The 13860-nt window shown below is 38.3% G+C and overlaps 1 protein-coding gene and 1 non-coding gene across 2 annotated transcripts in view; one reads left to right on the top strand and one right to left on the bottom strand.

The window, feature by feature from the left end:
- Window positions 1–5207: 5207 nt before the first annotated feature.
- Window positions 5208–5314, top strand: LOC117802555. The gene has a single exon (XR_004625923.1). It is a non-coding gene; the product is annotated as a U6 spliceosomal RNA (small nuclear RNA).
- A 1598-nt stretch (window positions 5315–6912) lies between these two features.
- Window positions 6913–13860, bottom strand: part of TNIP3 (TNFAIP3 interacting protein 3) — a 96295-nt gene continuing 89347 nt past the window's right edge. The window contains exon 14 of the mRNA XM_034661674.1: window positions 6913–7814. Within this exon, the coding sequence (XP_034517565.1) occupies window positions 7783–7814 (32 nt within the window). The 3' untranslated portion in view covers window positions 6913–7782. The remainder of the gene's footprint in view (window positions 7815–13860) is intronic.

Below are 13860 nucleotides of genomic sequence, written 5' to 3'. Positions count from 1 at the left end.
GAGAATCTCAAGCAGACCCTAGCCTAGAACAGAGCCTGACGTGGGCTCTATCTCACACCCCGAGATCATAACCTGAGCTGAAATCAAGTCAGACACTCGACCGACTGAGCCACCCAGGTGCGCCCCAAATGAGGCATTTATAAATTGCCTTATAATAAGTTGTTAGGACATTATAGAGCAATTTATATAAAATTTAATATAACTTCAGTGTATTATTTGTATACATTCAGTATGTTATTTACATTGATAACTGAAAGATGAGTGAAAAGGTAAATGAAAAATAAGAGTATAATGTAAAGAAAAAAAGACAAGTCCTACTCCATTATCTTCCTGTATGTTGCATTGTCCAGGATTGGTTGGTATCCCTCTATTGTTCCTTTGTAGACCGATTGATTTTCTTTTGCTTGGAAACTTGTATGAGAATTATTTTTAAATTCATGATTATTACCTTATCTTTGTAAGACAATTTTTTTCAGAATGTGTCCAGATATTCCATTTTGTTTCACTCTTTCTGGATCAGGATAAGCCCTTTTGATTTGCATGCTTTGATCCATCTCTAGTTATGTTCGCTTTGAACACCATTGTAACTCCTTGTTGGATTTTCCTGGGACTTACATCAAAATTGATCTTCCCTTGTATGGGTCACCTTCTATTTGGCATATCACACCGATTCACGGGGCTGGGCTTCCCCCCATCATCTGCACCTGTCCATCCCATCAGGGTATATACCTCCTTTTTTGTGTACCTCCTTTTTTGTCCTTCTACCCTGTCCCATCCTATGGAAGTTAATCTTAATGATATGCAACATCATAACCCTTTCTGTGTTTGGTCTAATCTTTTAATAAGCCTAATTTATCTAAATTTAGTTGAAAATTTAGAATTTTATGCCTCTGTCTTGCAGAGATTAATCTTGAATGGCATCGGATTTTTGTGTTAATTCTATGTATGTTCTTCTTATCAACATAACTTAACATCTTAACATGTTGGGAACAATTCACAATGAAGTTTTGCAATTTGCAACGTCACATGAAGAGATATGAAAAGTGCCCTACGGTAAAAACTCAGTTGGACAAAACACGTCTTACATTCATGGGGACGGGGAATCCTTTCCTGCATAGCTCCTATTTCCCACCTACCAAGCACATTTTGGGAAATGCTCCCCGAGAGAAGCCTCTTTCACCATCACAAGAAGCAGAAGGAAGCTAACAAATACTGAACACCACCCAGTGCCAAACATTACATGTTTGATGCGAATTGGTTTTTACAAAAATCTTCTGAGAGTGTTTTCTTGTTGTCCTTTTTCAGTTATGGAAACTGAGGTTCACTAACTTNCCTGAACACCACCCAGTGCAAACATTACATGTTTGATGCGAATTGGATTTTACAAAAATCTTCTGAGAGTGTTTTCTTGTTGTCCTTTTTCAGTTATGGAAACTGAGGTTCACTAACTTACGCACATTTGTTCAGGTTCACAGCTGGTACAACCAGGAGCACAATCTGCCCCTGACTCCAAATCCCACGCTCTTTCTACAAAATTTGGCTATAATCAGTCATTACATTCTTTGTGATGAAGGATTTAGGATAAAAGTTCTTAAACTACCGTGACTGCTTCTATTGGTAAACAACAAAACGCAAACAAAAAACCCACAAAAATTTATGTTTACCTGATTGTTTTTTTCATTTTACCGGAAAGCAACTTAGCACATGCCCTCTCCCCAGTTGGTAGAGGAGGGGAAGGAGATAGATGCTAAATTATCTGGTGATGAAGCAAGAAAGAATGTCCAAAGGAAAGTTAAAAGTTTGCAGAATAGTGTCAATGATAACTTTCCTTAGGAAAACGGGATAAAACTGGGAAAAAATAATTGAAGTCAGAACATCATTGGCTCTCCACTTTGTGTATAAAAAAATGCATTTTAATTTTGTAAATTTTCTTACTAATTAATCTATATTCTGGGACTAACCTTTAATGTTTTATGGGAAAGATGGATTTTTGTCATATTGCCAGAGCCTTACCAAACTAGGAATAATATAAAAATAAATTAAAGATTACTTGTCCTTTTGGAGAAAATGATTCTAGATTCTGCTAACTATTGAAAGACTACACTTATGTAAAAAAAATTTTCAGGGGCGCCTGGGTGGCACNAAATTTTGCTAGAGCACTTGAATATTATAATATTTTGCTCAGTATAAATTGCCAAATTCTGACTCTCTTTTGTGCTTTACACAAAAATATGATACTTCTAAAGACACTGAAAGGCCAAAAAATATGTTGGGAATTAATTAAGCCACTCTCCTGGCTCCAGTGCATCCTCCCTACAGCTGCTAGAGTAATTTTCTTTAGACAATAGAAAGAATTGAAAGTGCCCCTGTTTCTTTTGCATGACCCATCACTGCACACACAATACAGTTTTATAAAAGCAAGGCAATTTCTAGTAAATGACATTGACAAATGATAACATTCAAAATAGATATTTGATCAAGGTGAGAGTTAGGACATGTGTAGAATTGATCCATTATCTAATACTGCACTGACTCCGACAATTTTGAAGGCATTCAGGAATTTTACTCTAACTTCTCATTGGGGAGCTACTCTGTATTCGCATTAACACTCTGCGACAGAATAATCAGAAGTTTATAATGTTAGAGTCTAACCATGCTGGGGGAAAAAAAGCCCATCATACCACTGAGATGTTAAAGCAGAATTCATTTGGTATAGTACTTACACAAAGGAATTCTATTTCCTATAATTTATTTATTAACAACCTATGAAAATGTAAATTATCAGTTATATGCAAGTTAGCACTTCAGAAAAAGAAATAAGGAAGTTAGACATGGGCTTTGGTGGTTTTATTTCATTGGAACTTATCCCAAGTTTGCCTCATTAAAATATTTTCCTAAGGGGCTTTTTGGATACAGAAGAAAATTCAAATGAAGAATTGTATTTTATTTTTTATTATGGCATTTTCCACTTTAAAGATATTAAAATATACTGCACAACGATGCAAGGTAATATTTTGTAAGGCTGGCAAGCATAACATTTGAATTAACTTATCTGATTATATTATTATAAGACTTATTTTCCACTTTAAAATATATCATTAAAAATGTGAGTGTGTAACATATATATATTACTCACAATATCCTTGACCGTCTCTGAGCTTTAACTCTCACACTTGTAATTAATTAAGGTTCTTTTGTTTCAAACTTGAGAAACTCTGACTTGAAGAATTGATTGGCGAGACACTGGGTTGCTCACAGCAAATACATGGAAGCTGCAGAACATGATCAAATATAAGCGCCTCGGAAGGACCATGGCCTCCCCAGGTCTATGCTGGCTTGAAGTTCAAATTTCAGCAACAGAGTGTCCAGTTAGCCTGGTTTGGATCACATGGTTGCCTCTTGCCTAAGAGACGCCTGGGCACTTTAGATCAAACTGGGTCCAATGAGGAAAGGATAACTTGTAAAGGATACCCAGGTGCTAATCCGAAAAAAAAAAAAAAAATGGAATGAACGTTTGGAAACCAAGAAACAAACAAGTCTCTCAAACTCATTTTCTTCTCCTTCAGCATAACCAGATCTGCCTGCACAGATGTCTCTGAGTGGGGTGGGGGGGCCCATTTCCTTAAAGAAGATTGATTGACTTATTTTAGGCAGGCTGGGGGCCAGGAGGGAAGGCAGAGGCAGAGGGAGAGAGAAGCCCAAGCAGACTCCATGCTCAGTGTCACCGAGCCCCATTTGATCTTAACGACCCTGAGGCCATGACCCCAGCTGAAACCAAGGGTCAGAAGCTTAATTGACTGTACCCTGAGGGGGTCTCATTCTTATTCTTGCCAGAGGGTGTGTGTGTGTGTGTGTGTGTGTGTGTGTGTGTGTGTCTTTGGTTGACTGATGTGGGTCATCAAACACTTTGGCTGCAATTAGGAGAGAGGGGAGCCATGAGGTTCCCCCACAGATGTGCAAATGAAATTGCTAGTCCATCTAAGCACACTCCTGCCGGTCAAGGGCAGACTCAGGAAAATCAGTTAATAAGATGGATTCTCTCAGCAAATTAATTCTCACTAATAAGTTAAGCACATCCAGGAAGCCCTAAGGGTTAGGTTTAGTTTACCAAACAGTATTTGCTGAGCCTCATAAATTGTGCTTGTCCTTCTGATATTAGAATGCAATAAAATCAGAGGAAAGCAGAGAAAAACGATTTTATAACTTAAATTCATATTTAAACTTGAAATAATTTGTGCAATATGCAAATTAGTGAAATTCACAGATCCCCATAAACATTAAAAGTCTCATATTACTCAGCCATTACTGGCAAATTATTTGGTTCTAGGTCTCAACATTGTTGCTTCTTGTAGGAGGCTTAGGATGGAGTTTGTCAGTGTTCTTGGCCATGTATTATACCCACAGGGATGTGAGGCAAAATGAAAAAACAATTACCCTTTCATGTAACATTTCCCATTTGAATAAATCTACCCAGTCACAAATGGAGAACATGGAGAACTGTAGGTAAGGAGGTAGAGGCAGGGTGTGTGATGTGGGTGTGTGTGTACGTGGAGCGTGTGATACAGGTGCACGTGTGGGGTATGTCTGTGTGGTGTGTCTGTATGTGGTTTGTGTATGTGCGTGTGTGTGGCATATATGCGTGTGTGTGTGTGTGTGGTGTGTGTGGTGTGATTGTAGAGTGAGTATGTGGGTGTGTGAATAGTGTGTGCTGGTAGAAGTTTCCTTCTCTATAAAATCACAAATCCTGGGCGTAAAATTGTTCCCCCAGAACATCTTTCTTCCTTGGACCGGAAGACTGATGGGAGTGAAGAAGTCGGTATGTAAGAAGGAAATGAAGCAAGAGAAATTATTTCTGAAATTATTAAAAGTAGGGATTATAACAAATACTTTCTTTTCTTTTGAGCTCAATTTTGAGGCAGGGAAGGAAGGATCGTAATGTCGCTGCAACAGCAATGCAGCTGATTCTCGATCTCCTTCGGAGCTAATATTGTTGGGGTCCCGGGGAAGATGGAAAGAAAAACGGCAAAAATTAAGAGAGGCCAAAGGGACCCCCATATTGGGGGAGAATAAAAGTTGCTAAACGGCTCTGCCCTCCCCCCCAAATATGGATTCAACCAAAAATAGCGCATAGAGACGGAGGCAGTGTGTGATGGTTGGTGCTGCCTAGACATTTTTGAAACTAAGTGGGTATTCGTCTAGTAATTGTTGTGCTCACATAGGCAGCACATATACTAAAATCAGAACGATACAAAAAGATTAGCATGGCCTCTGAGCAAAGATGACACACAAAATTGGTGAAGCGCTCCATATTTTTCAAAACTTTAAAATAAAAAAACGTTACACTGGATCACTGAGTTGGGAGGTCACATGTCTCTTAGATTTGATCTCACTCGTGCCTGAGCTACACTGAAAGTACGGATACGTGAAAGTGACCGTTCGGAGCCGTACTCCTACCGCGACACGCACTTGAACAGTAAGTGACAGAGCTCAGGACATAAACTGAAGAAAATCACATGCAAGTCTGTTCATGCTTCATATTAGCAATTTAGTCTGAAATAACCTTTGCATCAGAAAAATGGGGTACAAAAGAAATCTACGCTAGTAGCAGAGGAGGCTGGCCTAACTCCCTGACCTAACCAGACCCGAAGGAAGGTTTTCTTTTTGACTTCACGTCACAACCAAGACAAGGTGAATACACCTTTTTCTTCATGTGATACCTTCAAGATCAGGTTCTCCATGACCATCAAAAACTTAAAATGTGCCCTCGTCTTCCACTTCCTGGATAAAAGAGACTGTGTGGTATGACTTCCTCTCCTTTCAAAGGGGCACAGCTACTCCTCACATGATTTCCACAAATTGTGTGTGATAATGAAGCAAGTGCCACAGCTGAGGATGACCCTTATCGTGGGCTGAGACAGAAGTCCCCAAACAAATGACTTGGAAAGAGGGACACTGGAGGGACTGGCTGGCTCTTGGGCCAGGGCTGTAGAAATCTGTCTTCTTACAGAAATTCTGTCTTTTGTAGCACTCTGAACAAAGGGTCCTCTTCCCACATTTGCAGTCACCCACTGGGAATTCAAATTAAATTATGTCTCACTTAAATTGGAGTTTTTCCCATTACATTAGCATTTGCATAATCTCGCCAATGTTTGCCAACTTGCTAATTAATAATAGGATGACTTCAGTAATAGTAATAGGATGGCTAAATGATGTTTTATTGCTGTTGGATTGACCTAGAATGAGTCTATCAAAGGGTACGTCTCATACGTATGCTCAGTTTTTATTCCAATAGGAACATCTCAGTTGGAAAACTTAACCCACCACTAAAAGTTGTTATTGCAATGACTTTTCCATGCATCTGAGGAAATAAAAACTTAAAAAAAAAGCTTCGATGAAACTGACTTGTAAACCCCATTGTTTCTGTGATTCACTCATGCTGAAGTATTGCTCAAAAATGATGTGTCTCTTTAATAAATAGCGGCAAAAACAAAGCTTCAGAGAATTAATGTAAGAGAAGGATAATTCTTTCTCAGGAATTATCTTTTGAGAAGCCAGACCGAGGCTGAAAGTATTTAACTTTCTGAGGCTGGCTCACCTTCCCGCTACACAAAGCTGCAAGTATATTCAGAAGTTGAAAAAAAGAGAAGAGTCTGAGCTGGAATTAGGCAGTATAACTTCTGGAAGCTGGGGCCGGATAGTTTCAGCAGTATACCAGATTGTTTTCTTTGACTGTGGGTTCAGCAGACGCTCCTGGTTTTCCTTAGGTGCTTCGAGGATTACAGACACCCGCGGATCTCACACTCCTGCCGTACAACTCCTTACAAAGAAGACCTCCGGTTGGTCCTAGCAGAAGCCTTATTAAATGGATGAACATAATACTTTTAAATCTGCTTAGTCTTTAGACATCTGTCATGCCACTGTATAATTTAATTGCAATAGAATTCGGACACATTCATTTTTCACTTTCATAGGTTTGAGAAGTCAGACGTGTTGTTCATCAAAAATTATTCAAATCCATGGGAAGAAAAAACAGATTTCACCCCAAATCTGTGTGTCTCCGAACTACTACTCTAAGTACATAGGAACACATCGAAGCCGTCACCAGCACAGTAGGGTTTTATCTTTCTTAATCTATCCCACCGAAAAATGAAGGAGGCTCACAATTTCTCTCCACCTTAAAGGACGGATCTGTTCAAAGCATAGTTTCCAGGTTACCGTTTTATTCAGATTGAACCATTCATTTAGTTTAAGAAGTCTATACATGTCTTCAGTGCTATTCGTAGGCTCGCCAAGGCCAACAATGAGGAACACAGTATCTAGTAAAGGTGGCTAAAGAACCAAGCCCCTACAAAAATAATGAGAGCAATGTTACCAATTTACACCTGCAGAAACTTTTCCCCCAGGGAACATATATTTCAATCAATTAGAACATCATGGTACCAAAAGTGGAGTTGCTGAAATCATGAAGTCTGTCTCTGTAAATCCAACAGCAATATGCTGAAGAGTATTTCAAAGATGGCGCATAATCCATCTGCCAAATCTCATTTCGAGGAAACTGGACGTTGTGTTTGGTTGTGTCATGCTGGCTTCTCAGACTTGATCAGGATCTTGGTCCCAAGTCTTTTCCTCTCTCCATGCCAAGAGGAAACACTACCGCGCACAAATCATGGAGTAGATGATGTGCAGTTGTGCAGACACAAGTCACCACCAGTAAAAAGGAGAATGAGGGCCCTCAGCCAAGCTCTCTCTTTGGCCCGTATGTTCCTCCACTTGTGTGTGCTTCTACTGACTGACCTTCTTTTCTGAGGAGAAACCTATGAAAAACAGCAGGAAAATGTTTCAGATTAAAAATTAAAAATTCATTTCTCTTCTTCTGGCTCAGGGCTAACATAAACTTTGAGGCTGGCAAAAAAAAAAAGAGAGAGAGAGAGAGAAATATTTTATTCATGAGCTCCCACAAGTTTATAGCGAAAAATCAAGAGGCGGGAAATGGAGGGTTATTATTTTAAGCATTGACATATGCTTACCACTTTGTGAAATCAGCTGTGGCCTAGTTCTACTCATGCCTGAAGAGGAATATTCTGTACTATTTCTCATCTTTGCTGGCATTTTGGTGGCTCAGGCATTTGCTTAGGAAAGTAAGTCATATATGTTACTATTAGGTTTAGTACTTAGCCCACAGGAGGATAACTACCACATAAACTACTCTAAGTATGGTGAAGGGTACATTACTGTCAAAGCTATAGAAAAGATCACAGCACTTAAGATGTGTTAATGTACCATGAAGACCAATTTGAAAAAAGTGGTATATATCAGTAGGATTAGGATAGAATGCCACAAATGAGCACTATAGGGAAGATAAAATTGAAGAGATCTACTCATGGTGACAGAAAAACTACATACAAATTTCAAGAAATAAGGTATTTTCCTTTTCACAGTAACAATTGAGAATATATTAAATGTTTTATACTTGCTACCCTGTATTTGGTAGTTCAAATAAACAAACATTTATACTAACTAACTAACTGACTGACTAACTAACCGTTTCCTTTCCAGACTTAAAAAAAATACTCTTCTAAGAATGGTGACCATTACACCAAAAAGATATCTAATATGGTGAGAACATAAATTTGGACCCAGAAGCATAATCCACTAGTCTGACTGGTCTACAGTTTAGATTTAATCCATTTATGAAACCTACCCCTGGATATCTTAAAACATTAAGAAAAATTAATTCCTCTGGAGTTTTTATAGCCCTCTTGTGAAACAGGTATAGAGGCGAGGATCATTATCCCCATGTTTCAGATGAGGAGCGATTGTGACCGACGAGAGAATCCGTGGCAGAATGGAAACGTGAACAAAAGCAAAAAACAGGTCTTCAGCTCCTTGCAGGGAAGACAGAGTGTCCCCATGCGGTGAATGCGGAAAGAGACTTCTGTCATCAGACTTGGCTCCACAGTTTGAATGGCAGGGCAAGAGAAACGCCACCAGGGAATCATAGGTTCTCACAGCGCCTTATTGGTTGGTAAAGAACTCCACTCACTAACTGTGTGCCTTAGTATTTGTTAAATGTATGAGTTACACTCTCTCCTTTTGTGCTCACAAGAGCACAGGTTAAGTACCATGACGCTGAAGTGATCTGAATAGGACCCAGAGATCTTGGTGGCAGAGGCCATGTCTGACTCTACATCAAGGGTCGGCTGAATCTAAAGTCCCCTATGGGGGGAGGGGCACAGTGCCGCAGAAGAGGTTAAACCGGAAGTCTGCTCTCTACAGGCCCACTCACCTCAGAACGTGCAAACTTACACATCAACAGTAAGGAAACGTAGGTAAGTAAACACTCTTCCCAGCTGGGATGCAATACATAATAGAAACCTCATTTCCCTACAGATTTCTATCTTCCATTTAAGAGAAATATTGCAATTTTATTCCCACAGTGGAATTGTGGCTAGTCTAGCCTTGCTGTATTTCTCTTATCTAGGTTCCACCTATCTGCCTACCTACCTACACCTATTTATATCAAATGTTAATCAGAACGTTTAGTCTTTGCTTATAAATCGATGTCTGCACAGGAATATATTTACCACCTGTATTTTCTTATGTTTCTGTACATATAAATATACATTTACACTTTATTTAATATTCCCTTAGCAAAATCACTTAGTTTACCAATAAGCTGATCTTTCTAGCCTTATAAATGAGGATGCATTTTTCCTGCAGTTCTTCTCTAAAAATCCAGAAATAGACATAAAACTATCTGTTTCTAAATTTTTATTAATATTTTTATTAACTGCTGGTAAGATAATTAAGTAATGTATTTTATAAAAGAAAAATACCCTTAATATTTTATCCATCTGTACTGAAAATCACACAAGTATAGTCTCTAAGTTTCTTCTGTTTCTTACATCTCTTAAGTAGCTTTCACTATTTACACTGACTCCTATATCTCTTCATACTACCAGGTACCGAAAAAAATCCAACTAATCCAGCCATTTTACCAATGTAAAATGATCTATAATATTCAGTTATAAAGACAGTTATAAAAAGACACAAACTGAGAAATAAAGATTCTGGCTTTCAGGATAGGGCCATTAGAATTTATGTAAATAAAATACATCCAAAAGATGACACTATTATATCTTAATGTGTAGCATGCGGTTGTCCACGTTGCTTGGTGGTTACAGTGTGGGCTTTGGAAGTAGACTGCCTGGCTTATCTATATCCTAGCCAAAAATAACCAGCTATGTTTACTTGGACAAATCATATTATCTCCTGTTCCTCGGTTTCCACAATTTTAAAACAGGAATAATAGTAGTACTCATTCCATAGAGTTGCTATAAGGTTTTGATGAGATAATATATAAATATATACAGTGCCTAGAATAGTTTCTGACACATGGTTAGTGTTAAGGGTTGAATTGTGTCCCCCACAAAAAAAGATAGGTGCATGTCTTAACCCCTCGTACCTGTGGATTTGACCTTATTTGGAAATTGGACTTTGCATACATAATCAGGTTAATATGAGATTATGCTGGATTAGTCTCATCCAATATGACTGGAGTCCTTATAAGAAGATGAAAATTTGGACACAGACAAGAGAGAAGACGGCCATGTGAAGAGCAAGGCAGAGATTGGAGTTATGCTGCCACAGGCCAAGCAACTCCTGGGGCTACTAGAAGTAGGAAGAGGCAAGGAAGGAGCCTTCCTTAGAGGCTCTGGAGGGAGCAGGACCCTGCCAACACCTGGATTTCAGATTTCTGGCCTCCAGAGTGTGAGAGGGTACATTTCTGCTGTTTTAAGCCGTCTAGTTTTTGGTGCTTTGTTATGGTAACCCTAGGAAATAAATTCAGTCAGTATTCGGTTAAATAGTTATTACTAGACATTAGTAAAGGCCAGTTATAATAGTTGAGCTTTGATCTTCTATACTGTAAAGAAATAATTATGTTTGCTCACAACACAATGTCACATGCCTACATTTCAGGTCTTTCCAAACACGTAAGAATTGAGCTCTAGCTCATTAGACAAAGTTCAGCTCTGCACCATATGAAAAATTTGGAAGGTACAGAAGAGACTGGCATGCAATGTAGTTAGAAAACATAGCCTTTTGACATTTCACAAAGGAAGAAACAAAACAACATGTTTTCAAGGTTATACTAGCTCTACTATGCCATAATTGTTCTAGAAACATTGAAGTCATTTTGCGTCCCATTCTGATAACAGATGAAAAGAGATTAAAATGTTCTTCATAAAATCACATGTTTCTAAACAGAAACCGTAACCCCTTAACATCTGTGAACTTCGATATATAAAAATGCTATTATTTAGTGCTGTGCATAGAGAAAGCCAAGTAAGTCTTAAGCGTCTTGAAAACCTTTATTTAAGTCTTTAGTTTTTGGAAGAAGAGTTAATCTCCAAGGTGTCCGTAAAGCATTCTAAACTAACCAGAGACTGTAACTGAGGGCAAATCTGGAAATTAGTTGACCCAAAGACCGTTCAATTCAGTACCTATTGACTTTAGCATTTGGCCAGGAAGCCCTTCATAAGGTTCCCACTTTTAGAGGACTCTGCTCTGGCCCTCCTCCAGCCACTCCCCAGTGTGAGTCTGCCTCCTTCTAGAACAAGCTCTTGGTACCCACATGCAGACCTCAAAATTCCCGTCCAAGTGACCCTGTTTCTGCTTCTAGGCCTCATGTGGTCCTAGGTCCTCCCCCAGGCCTGAAGCCAACGGGTGCTCTTTGTAGTGTAATGAGGGGCATATGGATGACGTTGGGATGTGCCAACTGGGCTGGGCTGTACTCAGATTCACACTCAAGATCCCTCCCAGTGGAAAGGTGGGAAGAGAAGGGGATGGGCCACAGCTCAGGTCTTCCTGTGCCACTTTGTCCTGGAACAGAACTGTTTGGAATGTGAGCACTTTAAATTTCACTCTGCCCTTCCAGCTATATTTATCAATACAAGGATAGACTACAATAGCTTCTATGCCTGATTCGTGACATTTAAATATTGAGCCTGAAGTACATAGCTCTCCACGTATTCTTGCCTCAGGCTCTGGGGAATTAAAGGAGGACCTAGTGGTGTCATAGCAATTTAATCACTCATTACTCAGTGTACGTTTTAAAAATCACAGGGCTACTGCTCTGCAAACACTTCATGTATAGATGTCAGAGCCACTATTTCAGGTTAGATTACCGTAAGAGGAATTACAAGGATAGATATTAGGATCAAACTATAATGTGCTATACATATTGGGTTCAGAAAAGTACAATTTGTCAGAAGTCATAGGAAATTAATAAAAACTGAGATCTTGGACAATGTATAAAGTACACATACAAATTAATTTATTAAATATTCATTTAAATATCCATATTTCTAAAAGGGTCATTTTCATTGACATACAAGTAAAATACTTCAGGACTTATTATATGAATTAAATTTATGAGAGTTTTAAAAAAACTTTCTGTTTATAATTTACCAGAAACAGAGCTTAATTTTCCACTCATTTTTTTCTTCTATTGTTTGAGTTTGGGTATTTATAGCCCAAAACACAGGGTATGCTGACTAGCAGTATATTCCTGAATAGTGAAAGAAACATATTAGCCAAATAATAAGACAATGAATAGTATCATAACAAAAATGTCTGTATAACAGAAAGATTTCTAAACTCCTATTTAACAACACCACAGTTACTTTTAAGAATTCTGAGCAATTGCATTGGACCTACAAATCAAAAGGACATTTCCAATTAAATGACATAAAAAATAGTAAGAATCACCACTGAAATTAAATAATGGCACATGGCAGATTTTTTGATGAGGGTTATCTCAGAGCTTTTGCCAATTTTTATGAACTGGCTTGAACCTTGAGATACCATCAGCTTTGGAAGCTAGAAGAGGAGGAAATCAAAAACAAGTAGATTTCTGAGCAAGGAATTTCTTTCTACAGTGGTCCCCTAGCCGTGATCAGCCCTCTTCTCTACTGCAGAAAAGCCACAGTGAGCTGTAGAGCTGGGTTGGTATGGAGAAAGAAAGGGTTCAAATGGCAACATATCTCATCAGTTTCTACTAGGGCTGACCAAGCATGAATTTGTTCATAACATATTTATTACATACTTAATCTTACATAGTCCTTTGGCTTTTACCTGTGATATTCAAAATACCAAATGAGTAGCACAAATAACATATGCTATGGCTTCATAGGAAGAAAAGATTATTGAGGGTTAGATTTAAGTCATATAATTATCCAAGTCAAATCCCCCATTCTCATTTTATATCTGTCATTGTACAAAATTCTAATATAGTGAGAGAAGTAGGTTTTTGAGGGCACTGTAAGATGTGATTCAAAGCATAGGTTTTGATGTCCTAACCATCCGGAATCTAATCCCAGGGCTAAATTTTACAGACTCTGTGATGTAGGCATGCTACTTAAATTCTCCAAGCCTCAGTTTCCCCATCTGTAAAATGGTATAATATAATAAAACCTATTTTATAGCATTGTTGTGAAGATTAGAACAATGTCTTAAAAATACTCAGGTCACTACATAATAGAGGTTTATTTTTCACTGTAATTTTACATCTGTAGAGTGTTACACAGCATATTTACACACCACAAACTTCATTATGTTTCTTCCCAAGCAGACAAAAATCTGTAAGTCTTATATACTGACTATAATATACTATTTTTGCATATTTAATTTAATTTCGGGAGGTCATCACATTTCGCTTCTACTTTATATAATTATTAGCTTCTATTACGCTGGTCCAAGAAGAACCTCTTAGTGATACATAAAGAGCTTTATGATATTACTGAATTCTCTACTGCTCAATTGTATTTTCTAGTGGTTAAAGTCCAATTCAGGGAGAGA

This window comes from Ailuropoda melanoleuca, chromosome 5, assembly GCF_002007445.2.
Source record: "Ailuropoda melanoleuca isolate Jingjing chromosome 5, ASM200744v2, whole genome shotgun sequence".
NCBI lineage: Eukaryota > Metazoa > Chordata > Mammalia > Carnivora > Ursidae > Ailuropoda > Ailuropoda melanoleuca.
The sequence above is the reverse complement of the archived record's forward strand: the minus strand, read 5'-3'. Positions and strand labels throughout refer to the sequence as shown.